At 41.2% G+C, this 17,549-nt stretch overlaps 4 protein-coding genes across 5 annotated transcripts; 2 read left to right on the forward strand and 2 right to left on the reverse strand.

The window, feature by feature from the left end:
• Positions 1–4,986: 4,986 nt before the first annotated feature.
• On the forward strand, positions 4,987–8,368 carry cplane2 (ciliogenesis and planar polarity effector 2). The gene is made up of 5 exons (XM_012822540.3): positions 4,987–5,359; positions 5,465–5,617; positions 5,925–6,049; positions 6,396–6,532; positions 6,833–8,368. Exons 1-5 carry the CDS (start codon positions 5,188–5,190, stop codon positions 7,035–7,037), a joined length of 792 nt encoding a protein of 263 aa, XP_012677994.2. The 5' UTR covers positions 4,987–5,187; the 3' UTR covers positions 7,038–8,368.
• On the reverse strand, positions 7,866–9,605 carry LOC116220547 (heat shock protein beta-7-like). Its single transcript, XM_031568273.2, has 4 exons — positions 9,478–9,605; positions 8,366–8,435; positions 8,131–8,247; positions 7,866–8,009 (listed from the first exon to the last, which is right to left on the reverse strand). Exons 2-4 carry the CDS (start codon positions 8,402–8,404, stop codon positions 7,866–7,868), a joined length of 300 nt encoding a protein of 99 aa, XP_031424133.1. The 5' UTR covers positions 8,405–8,435; positions 9,478–9,605.
• On the forward strand, positions 9,296–14,242 carry glyctk (glycerate kinase). Of its 2 annotated transcripts, none has more exons than XM_031568272.2 (5): positions 9,296–9,435; positions 10,179–10,575; positions 10,778–10,929; positions 12,505–12,680; positions 12,974–14,242. In XM_031568272.2, the coding sequence occupies exons 2-5, from the start codon at positions 10,229–10,231 to the stop codon at positions 13,892–13,894; spliced, it is 1,596 nt and encodes a 531-aa protein (XP_031424132.1). In that variant the 5' UTR covers positions 9,296–9,435; positions 10,179–10,228; the 3' UTR covers positions 13,895–14,242. The 2 variants fall into 2 exon arrangements, with proteins under 2 accessions (XP_031424132.1, XP_031424131.1); XM_031568271.2 differs by lacking the exon at positions 9,296–9,435 and adding an exon at positions 9,652–9,790.
• A 46-nt stretch (positions 14,243–14,288) lies between these two features.
• On the reverse strand, positions 14,289–16,517 carry tcta (T cell leukemia translocation altered). Its single transcript, XM_012822667.3, has 3 exons — positions 16,141–16,517; positions 15,644–15,698; positions 14,289–15,439 (listed from the first exon to the last, which is right to left on the reverse strand). Exons 1-3 carry the CDS (start codon positions 16,349–16,351, stop codon positions 15,397–15,399), a joined length of 309 nt encoding a protein of 102 aa, XP_012678121.1. The 5' UTR covers positions 16,352–16,517; the 3' UTR covers positions 14,289–15,396.
• Positions 16,518–17,549: the final 1,032 nt, after the last annotated feature.

Genomic DNA, 17,549 nt, shown 5'->3' on the forward strand with positions numbered 1-17,549 from the left:
GCACAAACACACACACATAAGGCGTCACTCACACAGACATGCACAAACACACACACACAAGGCGTCACTGACATAGGCATGTACTTGCATGCAAAACAATGGCATTTTACATTTTGTAGCGTCTCAGAGGAAAGTGCAGAATTATATCCGGAGGAGCACATCCAATTTCAAAAACAGGAGAAACTAAGTTTGGAAAAACTCTTCTATGAATATAGAAAATGATGGCAAGGTTAGAATTGACTTAAAATAAAGCTTTGAGAAATGCAAATGCCAAAAGAAGAACGAATTAAGGACACAATAAAATACCTAATTCACAAAAAAGAAACATGGTTATGGCTTTAATAGTCATTATAGGAACATTTAGCTATGGTAGTAGTCACTCGTGAAGCATACGTCTCCTGGGTCAATACAGAGAGGAGAATGAACGAGCACTAAGGGAGATTCGGCTGTTTTTCTCATGAAGCCCCAAAAATCTCTGGCAGGAGTAAGTATTCACTGTAAAAAAAAAAGTGAAATCTGAATCGCTGACTGAGTTTGTAAGTGTTTAGAGGTTTGATGAAAAGGTCACTCTGACTTGATGAATATCACTTTTTGCAGTTTGCTCAAACATAGTGTGCTGGCCTTCTTTTTGTCCAAAAAAATAAATAAATTGATTTGCTCTGAAAATTTCAAAGAGCACAGAGTGTGGCTATGGAGTCCTGGTTATATCACCCAGTCTCTCTCAGAGGTACTGTTTGTCTATATCAAACCCCAGCTGATGAAAGGATCAACCCAGTTCTATCACCTGACCAACACACAGGTGCATTGCACTTCACACAGGTGCATTGCACAGGTACGTTTTTCTCAGTTAGGTCAGCCCGGGAATGGAACCATCTCCCACAGAACATTAGAGAATCAACCTCATTCAACTGCTTTAAAAGAAATCTCAAAACATGGTTGATAAATCAACCAAAAATGTGATCATTAGTGGGTGAGCAGTAGAATTATTTTTTACCACTTTGTTCTTTCCCTTCTACCCATGGTTAAGAACTAAGTGGAGCTTGTTTATTGGGATTTTATTTTATTTTTGATATACTGTCAATGTTATGTTTGATATATACGTTAATGCCCTTTTTCACTCTGGCAGGGGGACTGCCAATGGAAACTAGCCTTTTGGCTATAATTGGGTGCATTTACGTTTTAATGTTCATGAATGTACACTGTCCCTCTTGATCAAATAAATAAATTGATTGATTGATTGATTTAAGTAGCTACATAAACACTCCCACACAAAGCATACTCTTAATTTGCCTGGAGAAATATAGGCATTGACTGAACACACAGTTGTCCTTTACTTATGCACACATCTCCTTAATCCCCCATAGCGAAACCCCATAACAGCCGGAACCCCCAGGAAGAAGTAAGAACACATACAGTGTGGCGTATGAATTACTATGTATGCATGTGTTTCTATGGTTATCTTTTGGTTTGTTGTCTACAGACTGTTTTTACTTTTATTTGACCCAGGTGAGATCGCTGACCAAGGTGAGTGGTCTTGTCTAGCAGGGATACGATTAGTGTTTAATACGGTTAGGAAACAAATGTTGTTTAGACAAAAAAATCTAAAGTAAAGTTTGACCGCACCTGTTCAAAGACAAACGTTACTGGATAGATTGCTCTGGTTTCTTTTTTGATGAGAGTGCAAAAACAGTCTTTAGCCATTGCTGCTGCGCTGCAGTAGGAAAAAAGAAAAAATACACAGGCTATCCAAAGCATAGACACATATATAGATATATATGTCTATGATCCAAATCAATTGCACATTGAACTCCGAAGCTCTCCGTCTGTGTGTGTGTGGCGCCCTCTAGTGGACTGGTAGTGAAGTCCCTGTTCCTTCCTGCTGGCCTGGAGACCAACCACTGGAGGCCACTCCCTCAATCACATGCCAACAGCTGACACAGCTTACTGTCACCATGGAGGTATTATTTAGACTTGGAGAGATTCATTAATTTCAACGGCCAATTCTATGCTAGCTACTTCAGCCCAGGAAGTACAAAAATGACTGCCAACATGGCTTGGTTCATGGCATTCAGTTTTGGCATCAAAACTATGAAGAGCAAATCACCTGAGCTGCAACTAACACATGACTGATGACTACAGTAACCGAAACCTACAGTGACTGGCAAAGCTTGTACATGATTGAACAAGACCACGGCAAACAAACGTCTTGGCACCAAAATATCTGATGCTAACTGTCCGAGTTTGGAAACGGCAACGAAATGAACAAAATAATGGCTCAAATGGACTCTGGTCCGCACTAAAAGCTCTTGTGTCAAAGCACCCATAGCCTACACACTGACCTCACTTTGTTGACCGCAAACTTGCAGTTGTTTCATAATGACGTGAACAAGTACATGTCAGGATACACTATTGTCCTCCTATGGCTAACTGGGTCGAAAACCCAGCTGTTATATTGATAAAGTTAGCTCCAATTGCAGAATGGATTAGGCAAAGGACTCTGTGGAAAGCCGGTATGGTGGGAAGGATCTTCATTCAGCATATTCCATGCAGCAGAGATCAATATACACCACACACTATGGTGGAGCTATTGGAGCAGAGGTTACTGGAATCATCTGTCCATAGTGCAGTGGAATTTCTTCTGCGTTCACATCTCCTTTGTCTTCTACTCGGCTCTGTCTCGGTGAATGGTGAGGGTGAATGGTGTGGTTGTCAAAACTATTTGGGATTGGTACAGGGAAGCCTGCGTTGATCTATTTGTTACACAAGAAAATGTGCAATGTTGGCTGTAGTATTCAATAATGAGCCAGACTGCGCCTCTGGGGACAGACGAAAAGGCCCAGGCCTGGCCAAGCTCAAGTTATCCAGATCCAGCTATTGGAAATCTTTGCTGACAGTGCTGACTGTCTTATGTATTTTACATGTCTGACAAGAGTTGGCGCTCAGTAACACTTGGTGACATGTCTGAATGAGTACATACTGTGAATGGATAAGTGGGAATAATAGATGATATGTACCATGTTGTTTTTACAAAAATATGCTACAAAGCCAAAAAATGACTGTGGCTGGATAGTCCGTCCTATCGACTTTTCCATTTTTCCTTGACCTCGATGGAAAACGTCATCAGGTCAAGGATGGTTGTGAAATAGAATTCATAAGGACTTAGAAAAAGACAACCACGGTGCGAAGAGGATCCGACTACACTTACACTACTAATTATGCAAAGGCAGATGTTATTGACGTGGGCTACGTTGATAGGTTGTCGATTGGGTTGTTGTTGCTGCCACAATGAATAAACTTTCCTATGCAAAAAAGACTATCTGAACAGGGGCCAATGATTTGGTCCACTTCTACTGCAACCATAGACATTTGAAAAATTGGACAGGCAAGGCTGTGACATCGCAGTTAACTCCAGTTAATTTCAAAGTCCATGAAGTTGTCTCACTGGGTGGGTAAATGGGTGTACATGGCATAAACTCTAACAGAATGACTGAATATATTTTGTATTTTGTGATTATATTTGTATACAAACACAGCCATCTACGGAGTTTGGTCTGCCATCTTATTTTTTTCCAGTTGTGTGAGTGCTCCATTAACTGTGTTACTTACGTGTTCCTACTGGTGGTGCGAATGCAAACAGAAAAGCCCTTAAAGGTATGCAGTTCTCGGGGAGCTCCCCAGTGGGTAGTCCCTAGAACTGTTTGGTTCAAAAGTATTCTATGGGATCAACTTAGTGACAAAAATTTTGAAGGCTGCCATGACGTCACCAACAAACTGAATATGCTTGAGAAATAGCCCGCAATTTTTAAATATGCACACCATGCTTTACAAATACAAAACACACCTTTCAAACAAACATGCTTTGCAAATACAAGACACGTCTATTAAAAAAATTATGTCAATAAAAATGCTACTTGCAAACAAATAAAGGACAGACTCCACAAATGTAAACAAAGAATGGAAAGAAATAAGCCGCATTTTGCATGTCTGTATAATGTCTGCATACAACGCATTTTTTCTACAACAGCAGCCATGTCATTTGTGGATCTGGGGGTTATTTCAAGCATGTGGTTTATTGACAAACCTGGGTAAGTTAACTTAGAGCAAGTGGTAAACCTCCACATAGAAGAGCCCGGATTCATTCAAAGCCATAGGGCTCTTCTTTTAGGAGGTTTACCACTTACACTGAGTTAATTTAACCAGAGGGCTGTAAACGGTACTACGACAGAGCTTAAGATGACAGTTAGTTGACTCTGTGTTACTTCACTGGAGTTTTGTTCACATAAATGGGGCGCGTTTTCCAACGCAGGCCGAGTTTATAAACAATGGCTTGTGAAATTTAATTATAGCCTAGCATACTCATGGGATACAGTTCTGAAATTGACCCGTTACTTACTGTTAATTAAGATAATCTCCCTAAGCTTTAGTGCTACTGGCTATGAATGTGGGCCTAATGTCATGTGGGATAACATCATTCATCAAAATTTTAGCTGCAACCCCAGTTGAAGGTGTACCTGCAACAAGTCAAGATTAAATACAATATTTTAAATGAAGTGGTAGGCTGTGGATAAATAGTTCTCATTAATGCTGAGGTAATTAATGAGGTGTGTAGCCTACACTTACAATAACTTATTAATGTGGTCACAGCAAGCAGAAAAAAGGGTGAGCTTGTGGAAGGCCACCTCCTGCTATTTTGTCAGGCAAAGGAGTTACATTTAGATTAACACATGCTGTAGGAACATCCCAACCTTTTCTCATGTGAATGTCTGTGTCTGCTAATGAAGTGTTTGATGGTTCTGTTTTTATCGAGAATTATGGTCATTTACAAAGTCAAGAGTGTACTTTTTTTTTTAACCACTTTACAGTTGTAAAATGCCTCCGTTGAAAGCGTTGCAAATGAATGCTGTTTTAGGTGATTTTGACCTGTAGTTTGCCCCCTCCTCACAGTTACCGTAGAAACGGCTGCTTCCGCTTGACTGTTTGGGCTAAAACCGGAAGTTTCTTATTCCATGGTTTGATCATGTTTGCTGTCGCGCGCTGCATCTTACTGACTGCTTTCACTAACCAGATGTATCCATGGATGCATGTCCAAAATAGATTTTGAGTTATGCACATGTTCTCTTTACTGTTTAAAAAAATTACCTAGACCTAACTACACAAAGATCAACCGCAGTGTATCGGTAGCAGTGTATGAGTCGGGTAGTGTTTCATGCAGTAAAGATGGAATACGAACGGAATAAAAGTTTAGGCGTAGCTCCGGTTATACCACATGGGCCAATAATTGTTGCGGACTGGCATCGGTGTCCCGACAGCAAAGAGTATTTCACCAAGATATTTCAGAAGAAAAGGCGCAAAACTTTTGGTAAGAACGCCACAGCCATTTGTTATCAAATATGACATTTACATTAAGTTACATAAACGACATAGACTAGTATATCACAGTGTTAACCATCTTTCCCATGTCAAGGTCTCCTCGAAGCTCCTGCTATGCCTCCGCAAATACATGTCGACACCGTCCGCTACAAAATATTTCTTGCCGGGAAAAGCGGTGTTGGAAAAACTGCTCTTGCTGCCCGCCTAGGGGGATCAGACATTCCCAACATGCACTATGAAACTACAGGTGAAACCAAATGTTTTGCTATTTGTAGGAGGCGACAGATGGGCTTTATGCCTATTGGTTCATTCCTCAAATTATGAAAGGCAGGATTTGTGTTTATCATTGATCATCAAACTCAGTAGGCTAGTCACACTAACTCGCAGGTATAGCATGTCATATCACATCTCCAAGAATTCATGCAGCTATCACTCATGTGTTGAAAACTTCAAGGCTCATACTTAAGGAGTACAGACCTAGGGCTTAATTGGTGTAGGGTCCACTGAAGAGTAGGGTCTCTCACACTTAAATTAGTTCACTGTGTTTGCCACAGGTATCGAGACAACAGCTGTGTTCTGGCCAGTGAAACTGAAGGAGAATGGCCGGGTTCTCTTCTTCAAGTACCTCTTTTGGGATTGCGGGGAGAATGCACTTCGCAGATTTGACCACTTGTTACCGGTACAAATGACATATTTGGTTAACTATTGTATATGGCACCATATACTTATTTGTAGTGGAAGAATGCTTTCTGAAATAACTGAGAAATTAAGGGCAGTGACCATTTGATGTAATACTCAACGTCTGTGTAGTGTGAATAGGCCTATATTTCTGTTTTAGGCGGGTGTATGGTGGAGTTTAAAAAATATATATTTTTTTAAAGGTTCTGGGGTTGTTGGCCCAGCACAGTCACCGTAAATTCTCAGTGTTAAACAGATTTTAAAACAGAAACAACACATTTCTACCTTTCGGTCTTGGACTTTTGTGTTCGAGGGCCTAACTATGGTTTTGTTTGTTTCTCTCCTAGTCATGTAAGGAGCAGGTGGATGCCATCTTGTTTTTATTCTCTTTTACTGACCATGGCTCTTTTGAAGATTTATCAAATCAGATATCCAGAGTAACGGACCCTTCTGATAGAATCGTAAAATTGGTGGTGGGTACCAAGTATCCTTTCTCAAATGTTGAACTGTATGCATTTAAGCAAATGTGCAAATATGATGGCCTGGGAAGTGCCTCTAAAGAGACAATATTTTAGTAATCAAGGCCCTTTGGTTATCTTTCTTCATCATATCTGGCATCTAAAATAATGTTAATTGAAATATGATATGATCTTTTGTCTAGGTTATATATATATATATATATATTGGTACAGACACCATGTAAGGAGTACAGATTAACTAGATGTGTTATATAGTGGCTACATAGCTGTAGTTATGTGAGGGTTCATTTTCCTTAACACAGCAGGTTTGATTTGTTCATGCACACCGATGTGACCGAAAGGGAGATAGCCAGTTTCCAGGAGACATGGGGCTTGCCAGTGTTCCGTGTCGGAGGAGACGTGAATGGTGGACTGGGAGAGGTGGCCCCCCTCCTCAATGCTCTGGCTGAACACCTCTGGCACCAGGACTGTGTTGCCGCAAGCTGCGTCCCTCCTTCCTCTCAAGTCTAAGGCTGGGAACAGAGGCAAGACTCCAGACACTTGTTTATCCCCGAGCTACACCTTATGTACAGCAGAAAGCCTTCTGATGACTCCTGATTGACTGTGTTGTCTAGTATTTATTACGACATGATTATGTCAGTCTGACAAGTGCTGCAATTGAAATGAATGATGTATTTGCTAAAATGAGTAAAAACACTATTTTTTTATTTATTTTTTTTAATCAGAGCTATTGTTGATTATGTATTTAACATTCCATGTTATCGGCTGTACAGGGTGATGAGCATAGCAATATCATGGAGAAATACAGATTTCAATTGTACAAACCGACACTATAATAAGAGCTTGCACTAACTATTTAGAGGTTCAGCTTCTGGAGTAACACTGGGCATTTAATTACGTAGGAGTGTATATTTTCATAGTTGTATTGCCACTACTATTGTGGAAAAAGTCAGAACTCGGTGTGAAATTTCATACCTCAGATGGCCCCATTAGAATGGGATTTATGAATAAGTGTACATTGGTTAAGACTACACCATGGCTAGGTTGCTGGATAATTGTGTTACTTCCAGTTTACACGGACATAAAATAAGTTTATAGCATGTGTGCTGTGCCCAACTACAAATATAGTTGTAAAGTGCATGTCAATTCAAATTAAGTTTAGTCCAGATTTCATGAAGAACTGCTTAAATGGGTTTCAGATCTGGATTTAACCAAAGGCAATGCCATTTAAATATCAGCAATATTTACGAACGTTTGCATATAGAGCCATGTAGAACAAGAGAAAGGCTTAGGGCTATGGGAAACGGATCACCAGGTCTTGATGGATCTAGAAGCAGATTAGCTGTCAGTTGGGTGCCTGCGAGCTTTGACAGTCAGGGCACCATTATCTGCCAGTGTTGACGTTATAGACATGGGATCCACATCTAACGGCAGCTGGAACTTGTGGGTGAAATTGTTTATGACCGTGCCATCTTCCCTGACCTGTTAAATGATAAGGAGTGTGAAGAAAGTAGGCAGAAAAAGAAAAGAAAAAAAAAATTAAATACTATACTCATTTAAATACTCATTTAAATGACCAAACATATGGACAGTTCCCTCTTACCTTCTCAGCTTTGACCTCAATGAGGTTATTTGAAGAGGTGACTATGATCTCCACAGGTGAAAACTCACTGGCATCCACTGTCAACAGGTACATGTTTCCGACTGTCTGGATTTTACCCTGAAGGAGAGCAGCAGATAGCAATGGAGAGTCTCTTTAGACTTAATGCTGTGAATGTACCCCCTCGGGAATGCTGCACAATAAAGACATCCCCAGTTCCAGGTGAAGAGCTACTTACCCAGTTGAAGTCTCCTTGTGAATCCTCGCTGGCCATCATATTTATTTTTTAATAATCCACTTGAAAATACCTCAGTATGCGGATAAAAAAAAATAAAAAAAAGCCAATTCCATAGTCTCAATAAGACCTATTGGGTGAATCTTATGGCCAGTGCAGATTATGAAGTGTGCGGTTCCTCTGGCCACAGCACACTCTCAAGGCTGCCCAAGTAAGTCTTTTATACCAGTGTCCCTTTTATCGTGTGACGATGAGGAGTGTTTTGCAGAATGATAACTATGTGCAGTATTTATCATAGGCCAGAGAGGATACGCCTACTCTCCCAATCCATCCATCCATTTATCTATCAGTCTATCCATCTGTCTTGCACCATACCTGTCTGCGAGGATCCCCATCTCTGGCATACCTTATGAGCCATTCATTCAATCGTAACTTGTATGACAATGAATATCACTTCTCTGAAGACAAAAAAGATGGGCCATGCAGCGAGGATTGAACTAAATATGACCTTGACTATGACCAGTGCACTCAACGCACTGACGTTTGCTTTATAAATGTGGAAATGCTAATCATAGAGAGGCTGACACCGAAGAGGGGTAAGGAGAGTCAGTCCCTGCAAATATAGCTGTGAGGTAGAGAGAAGATGTGGTATTTCGGACCACAGTACTATTGTCGTTACTTTAAACTACATCTCTGGACAAGAGACGGACAGGCAAATGATACAATTTTATTATACGACTTTTTTATTAACTGTGTCATACTCCCTCGACTATAAACACTCAACGGTGTTATTTATAATAATCAATTCGCAGTTTAGAGCCATCTAAATTGAAGGACCCATTACATTTTATCATCCTGTCCACACGGGGGCAATGGCGTTTCAAACATGTTGATATACAGTACAAAAACACAAAAGCACTGAAGAAGCAAGTGTAGTTAGCTGTTGCCAGAGTCGAAATGTTACTTTTTAATGGTACACTCAGCTCTTAGCTAGTCAGCTTGGTTAACGTTTACTGCAGTTACTTACGAGACGATCTGGTCACGACTATGTAAATAAATATTTCGCGATGGAGGTGAGTGAAATGACACACAATTCTGAACGTCATGACACATACTTGGCCTGTCCATTATGATCACTGGCACCAATGTAGGTCAGTGTCAGATCTTTGTGGGGCTACTCTTCCACTTTACATTTGTCAGATCAAACGAACAGCCTCTGCCTCGTCCACACACCTTCTTCCTGGCCTATCCTGAACGCAGGACAGTGTCCTCTGTCTGTTTAATGTGCCCTGTGGTTTCAAGTAGTCAATTATTACTCAGAGAACACACAAATCAGCATTTGCTTGCTTTGGGGCCTGCTGTAGCCAGTTATCACTAAAAGAGAGCGATTCAGAGAGAGACAGATTTGGTTTCAGCCAGGGTGCCCAGGTAAGTTTGTGGAATGACATTCTTTGGTTATAGTGTATGATAAATAGTCTCAGCTTTGGATATATTTAGCAGAGTTAACATGCTGGTTGGCTGTCAATCAAAGTCTGTCCCCAAAGTTTGACTGGTAATTATATTTCAGAGGTATATGGACCTTACAGTTTGGTGGATGACCTTCAAACCTTAACTTTACCCGGTGTAAATAATAATTGTGATGTAGTTGTATCTGGTTCAAATCCCCCTCTCTTAAGAGGTGATCTGAAAGGTAAACCATACAAAGCAGAAATGAGAGAAAAAGAGAATAGAGTATATGTTTTTTTTCTAAAGGTATCTCTTGTCATTTGTGATTTTAATTTATAGTGATGAGTGTGCGCATTCTTTCTTTCACAAGGGTAATAACCAGCAAAGCTCCTTCTTCTGCAAGTGCCTCCTAACTGGTCTATGGCTCGGGTGCTGTCCTTGTCTCGGTGCGTGAGCGCGCAGCAGCCTCTGTGGCTGGCTGTCCGGAGCATGTCACTGGAACAGCGAGCGCGGGAGGTCTTTGCCGCCGCTGTGGAGGCCGTGCAGCCGGACCGGGTGGTGAGGCAGTGCCTGGAGCGAAGTGGCAACCAACTTAAAGTGGGCGGTCAAAGCTTCAAGCTTCATCACAACATACATCTTGTGGGTTTCGGCAAGGCTGTGCTTGGCATGGCAGCAGAGGCAGAGAGGATTGTGGGAGAACACCTGGTCAGAGGGGTGATTAGTGTCCCGCATGGCATTCAGGACACCCTGAAACAGCACGGCAAAGAGTGAGTGTTGGCTCTAAACACTTATTTTCTAGACAGCTGTGACCCATGAAGCAATGGTAAATGCTTTTTTTTAATGCTTGAATGGATGATTGCACCGAGAATATCAAAACCAGTCATTTATATGGGGTGCTGATCTAAACTTCCAAGATAGCTCGTAGATATGGTTTTGAAGCTGTTCCTCAGGTTCCTGTCTCATCTCTAGACAGATGCTGCTGCCGAATGGTAGCCGAATCACAGTGATGGAGGGGGCCAAGCACAACCTGCCAGATGCAGATGCCCAGCGGGCTGCTGAGAGCATTCGGCAGCTAGCTAGTTCTTTGACAGACAGTGACCTTCTGCTGGTGCTCATATCAGGTATGTCTCCTATGTTTAGATGAGCTATTGAATCTCCTGGGGAGGTACAGGCAGGGGTTAGATTGGCCCGGGGCTGTCTGGGGCTCCATCAGTTTCATTGTGGTCAAGGTCATTGTGGAATGCTCAACCTCACTACATCCATCTAAATTATTTTCAATGTTATGTTTAAACCATAACCAGCAAAAACAGTCCTCCCATTTATCATTTAGTATATATGACAAAATATAACAATGTAGCCTAAACCAAATATCTAAAGTGACAATACACCGTTAATCAGTACATCATCAAACAGTATCAAGTTGGCAACATTTCTTTTTAATTGATTAATTTAAAAAAAGACACACAGTAAGCAAAGAATCTAAGGATGTGCAGAATATGTTGCAAATTTCAACTGAATAAAGAATATCTGTATAGCCTATAGGTATAGGCCTTTTATTTGCTTTAGTTGTTGGTGCCAACATTTGTGTGACCTTGTTGTTGTGTTATTGTTTACATATTAATTATAATAATCATGTTTACATTTTATTCTTTTTTTTATTCGGTTTATTCGGAATGTGATGTATTTGAATGTGCAGATGGCTATGTTACGTTAAGTTTATTAAACAAGCATTTTAAAATTCTATATTGTTGGCATAACCCCACATTTGAATATAATACATATGCCTAATCATCATCTGAAGGTACTCACTACTTGAGTAGGCTACTCCTTTTATGAGATACATTTTTACTTTTACTCAAGTAATTCTTTTGATGGGTAGCCTACTTTTACCTTTACATGAGTCAATATTTTTTATAAAGTAACAATACTTTTACTTCAGTACAGGTTTTGCTCACTCTACCCACCTCTGCCTGCATGTGTGGGCTTTCGTGCCTGTCGTCATGATATTGTGCATTAGTTTGTTATGAAAGCAGACCATGCGTTTTACATCCGATTAGAAAAGTGTGCTTGACGGATAGAGACGCAGCAGTTTTTGCTGTCATCTTTGTTTTACCACGAATTCGGTTTCAGTGGAAACAAAGAGCGGATGATTGTCTTGATTATTGAGGATATTACACTCACGTTGTGTGGTGGTCTAACCTCCTGCCTTCAGATCAGCTGTAGCTGATACGTGTCGATTTTACTAAATGCTAATTAACGAGACCTACTTGAGATAAGTCATAAGATAGCTAATTGTTACTGTTTCAAGCTTAAGTTCAAGTCAAACTATCGAGCTAGCTAGTGTGGGTTGAGTAGAATATGAATTACACCATGGCTAGATAATGCAAGCTAGTTTGATCATATCCTAGCTTTAACATCATTAGTGTCATATATTATAATATAGTAGAATGTACATTAACTCCCATTTAATGTAAATATTGAAATGACATCCATGCCTATTAATATGCTCTCCTCCATTAGTGGTAGCCTCACACCCCCATTCCTATAGTTGACATGCACAGGAGAGCACAAAACGTTTTGCACACTGCCACATTTAGAGCAGAGGGTTGTCAGTGTAGATCAGAGTTATATTTTGAGGATAACATTTGTGTGGCTATAAGATTGAGTGCGCTCCCCTGGGACTGCTGTGTGTGCAGGTGGTGGGTCTGCTCTCCTGCCAGCTCCTGTGCCACCCATTTCTCTGCAAGAGAAACAGGATGTGACCCGGCAGCTGGCCGCTGCTGGAGCTACAATCCAGGAACTGAACACAGTGAGACGTTCCATCTCCCTGCTGAAGGGAGGAGGCCTTGCTGCCTGTGCTCAGCCTGCACAGGTAATAGCACAGCATAGCACAGACACAGCTTTTCACTGCTGCAACACAAACACTCCAGCACGATAGGCCTCCCCTTCCTTTAATGGTCAGAGGCAAGTGCCTGTTTTTAGAGTCTAAAAATAGTTAAGATTGAATAATTAAGATTGAAGAACATTTGCAGGTTAAAAGTATGTTGAAGGGATATATTAGATAAGTGTTTTTTCAGTCTCAATTTCAACATCCATTCAACTTGTTTGTTTGTATGCCAAGTCAAGTTTTCAACTTGTATTACATAACATAACCTTTCTCCACAGCTAGTGTCCCTGATTTTGTCTGATGTAATCGGTGACCCTCTAGACCTGATAGCCAGTGGTCCCACGGTGCAGTGTGAGATGTGGCCTGAGCAGGTGTGGGCCATCCTAGAGCGCTACGGCCTCTCCTCCTCCCTCCCTGCGTCTGTGACGGAGGTCCTTAGGCAGGCCGGCTCCCAGACAGCCAGGCTGGGTGCCACTGGCTCTGCTGATGAAACACGTGTCCTTAATGCAGTTATTGGCTCCAATGGCATCGCGCTGGAGCGGGCAGGGCGTCGCGCACGGGAGCTGGGACTGCGGCCGTTGGTGCTTTCACCTGGAGTGTGTGGGGATGTGCGGTCCGTAGCTCGCTTCTATGGCCTGCTGGCACGCTTTGCTTGCAGCCCAGTCACTCCTGGCCAGCCTGTGCCGCTGCCTGAGCTGGCTGACCAGGTGCTTCAGCTGGGTCCAGAGGTGGGCGTGGAGAGCTGGGACATCATGCGCACGCTCAAGGTCCTGGAGGACAGCCGGGATGAGACCTGGGGTGCCACCTGCCTCCTGGCCGGAGGAGAACCCACCGTGCAGCTGACAGGAAAGGGCCGTGGTGGCCGCAACCAGGAGCTGGCCCTGCGTACAGGGCTGGAGCTGGGAGAAGGGCTGGGCGCTGGTGGAGGCCAGGGGCCGGTGTTCCTCAGTGGCGGTACCGATGGGCAGGATGGACCCACCGAGGCAGCAGGTGCGGTCACAGATGGCGGTCTGGCAGCGGAGGCACAGGGGCAGGGCCTGCAGACCGACAGCTTCCTGGCCAACAACGACTCCTTTACCTTCTTCTCGAGTCTGTTGCAGGGCAAGCGACTGCTCATGCCAGGACTGACTGGCACCAACGTGATGGATGTACACGTGATGCTGCTGCCCCCACCACCCAGCTACACAAAAGCGCACTGACGCACATACAGTACATAACAATCGTGGGCTGAAAAGAAGGTGTAGTTTGACTTGTCCATGATCATGTCATGTGCACTGAAGAGATTAGTAACTCTTTAGGCCGCTCTTTTACTGCTATATTTTGTCCATCAGTCAAACTCAATCAGTAAACTAAAGTTAAGATTAAACATTTCAATGAGATTCTGATTAAGATTAACCATTTCAATGAATCCTGATAATCAAACCCCGGACACAGTACTCCTACACCTACTAGTATTTGTATGTCCTCTGTTCTGCTGAGACTTGGTTTTGTTTACGTTAGAACTCCTTGGACAAAATCACATTTTTAATTAAAGATCTAACTGCTAATGTGCTTCATGATTATATTATTAAAAAGAAACACACACACAAAATCTTTTTTGCATCCGAAAATGTAGACCATGATTTTATTTGATATTTCCATATACGGTCATGAGGTCTTAGATTTAGGTAAAAATAATCAAAATCAGTAAATTATCCTTATTATAAATTAATTATCCTTATACGTTTATTGTTTTAATTCAATACACTAATATGATTAGTAAAAAAAATGACACATTCCAAGAGCCGTTTAGTTTATGTGGTCCTGAAAAGCTGGTCAGAATTACTGCATGTCCTACTATGGCAATGTACCCCTGAGAAGTAACATTGTAACACAATGTGACCACAAAGTTTCAGATTGGCGGTCCAACTTTCTAAATTCTGCATATTAAAAGGCACCCCTTTATAGGACACTTTCCACAGGTTTTATAGATCATTTCCCACCCAACACTTCCAGACAGACTGAACCAATATGCTTGTATTGTCTTTCCAGCAGACAGCACCATGGCAAGCATACCATTACGTCTCATCTGAATGCTCGTCGTGACTTGCCTTCCTGATCTAATCAACTCAAATACAATAGGTTGTTGAAGGGATGGGTCATTAAGTTCGCCAGTTTGTGTGTTTTTTTTAAATAGCTTAGGCAGTGTTGTTCAATGGCCAAATGAATACATTTATAATAGTCCAAGTGCCATCTTCATTTCAATTTAATTTAATTTCCACCATGTCAGAAATGACAGGGGTACACGCGACTTGGCAGCTTCATTGGCTGTTGCATCTCCTCCCTTGGAATCCTGCCTATTCTTTTTGTTTACTCCACCCACACCACTATCCATGGGATTGTTGTTGAGGTGGTTTTCAGAGGAAAGATCAGGCATGGAGAATCTGTCCACTGCATTCCCTGTTGGAGAATCGGCCAGCCTCAACACCCTTCACTCTCAACCACTCATGTCCGGAACTCCACGTTGAATTAGGTAGAAGAGAGCCCAATATACTCTGCAAAGCTTGTTTTGAACGGACATACATCTTCATTTTCACGTCTTAGCATCCTGTGAATGCTGCCCAAGTCTTCTTGTAGGCAAACCATATAGCCTCTTCAAAGAAAAGTTGCTACTAGATCCCGATTCTGGGGCTTCAGTTCAAGAAGCTTTGCAGGTCATCACTTACTCGCGATGAGTCTTCAGAGCATCTCCCGATGCACTCTCCCTAACAGAAAAAAAGAGGTAGGATGAGGAGCGTTAAGTCTACAGTGTTCATCAGACGAGGTGGTCACCCCACAGACTGGCAATGGCAATGAAATGGTCTCAGGTACAAGATAAGAGATTGACAACAAACGTGACAACGAATCAGATAACTAGAACGTTCCATGTATAGTTATCTGACATTTACTCATTTAGCATGATCACCTACCAACCACTTAAGTGAGGTGCAGTATCAGGTGTGCCTCCGTTCTGTCCACCCGTACCTAGGGAGCACAAAACAAGCTAATAAATGGAGACGTTTCACCATCATTAAAAAGGCAAGTTAATTCTACATGGAGTACCCGAGTCCAGGTCGTTCTACGACACCGTAACATAGGCCTCAAAAACGAAGTGAGGTCGCTTGTAACGTAATTTTCACACAAACAACATTAAGTTAAAACGGAAGACAATCGAGAGCAAGACTAGCATGAATTCTTACTCGTCTGTTTAGCATTCAATGAATGGGATAGTTGTTTCTTCAAGTTGAAAACTAAGCTTATTAACGTCATCTGAACGTGGTAGGTAGCTGGCTAACTAGCTAATCAGATCTGACGTTAGTTTAGTCATAGGCAGACATTACCGTTAGCAGTTCTCTGTTAGCCAGCTAAGCCAATGTTAAAGATAAAGTTGTTGTCCATATTTAGAATGCAGCTCTTAAATTCTTACCTTGTCGATAATACATGTCGTTGACGGTATTTCCATATACCTTCCAAGCAAAATGGATAGCAATAAGGCTCAGAACAAGCCAACTAAACAATATTTTGAACACAGCGACTCTCATGTCATTTGCCGTCCAGTCATCCACAAATTCAGACAGAAATGACACCAAGCCCTCAACTATTCGAGATAAAAACTCAAAATCCCACGGGTCCTCCATTCCATTAGTCGTTTTTCTTAGCTAATTTAAATAAGATATTTTAGCAACGAAAGGCTGTCAAACATACACAACTGATAATGTAACATATTTCACCATAGCCAGCATTGGCAGCTGGTTAGCTAGCTCTTGTCAACAACGCGGTTAAGGGCGATTCTTTCATCATCAGCAGATTCGCCAATACAGAGGGAAAGTAATCGAGCCGCCCCCTGGTGGTAGCTTTGTGAAATTAATGGGATTCTCTACAGCCGGCTTTGCGGCTGCGTTACCTGTTGATTTTCATTTCAGCCATAGACATATATACATATGATATATATATATATATCATATGTATATATGTCTATGGCTGAAAAAACATATATACATATGATATATATATATATATATATATATATATATGATATACATATATATATATATATCATATGTATATATGTCTATGGCTGAAATGAAAATCAACAGGTAACGCAGCCGCAAAGCCGGCTGTAGAGAATCCCATTAATATGATATACATATATATATATACATATTCTATATATGTCTATGATTTCAGCGCCTATGTTAACAGGTTAGATCAGTGGTTCTCAAACTATTTACCATGAGTACCACCTTAGAAATAATTTGGCTCTCCAAGTACCACCAGAATTAAAATAAAGTAGCGTAGGCCTGTAACTACATAAAGATTACACAGAAGGCATTAATATTAATAATTATTTATTGTTCACATGTCTGAAGCAACTAAGTGTATGTAAACTCACGTATTGTATTTAAAAACTTACAACGTGACAATAACTGATCTGCATCAAAACATAGCCCTAGCCAGCAAATGGGGATATAAAATACCAGTCAATCTAGTGAGGTTTAACAAGTATAAATTGTACTGCATCTAAACATGAATATATTGAAATACTGGAGTCAAACAAAATAAGCAATTGCCTTGCATTAATCATTCACAGAGATAACCATAACCATAAAATAATATACACTACCGTTCAAAAGTTTGGGGTCACCCAGATAATTTCGTGTTTTCCGTGAAAACTCACACTTTTATTTATCAAATGAGTTGCAAAATGAATAGAAAATATAGTCAAGACATTGACAAGGTTAGAAATAATGATTTCTATTTGAAATATTAATTTTGTTCTTCAAACTTTGCTTTCATCAAAGAATGCTCCATTTGCAGCAATTACAGCATTGCAGA

The sequence above is a fragment of the Clupea harengus genome, chromosome 5, assembly GCF_900700415.2.
Source record: "Clupea harengus chromosome 5, Ch_v2.0.2, whole genome shotgun sequence".
NCBI classification, from domain to species: Eukaryota; Metazoa; Chordata; class Actinopteri; order Clupeiformes; family Clupeidae; genus Clupea; species Clupea harengus.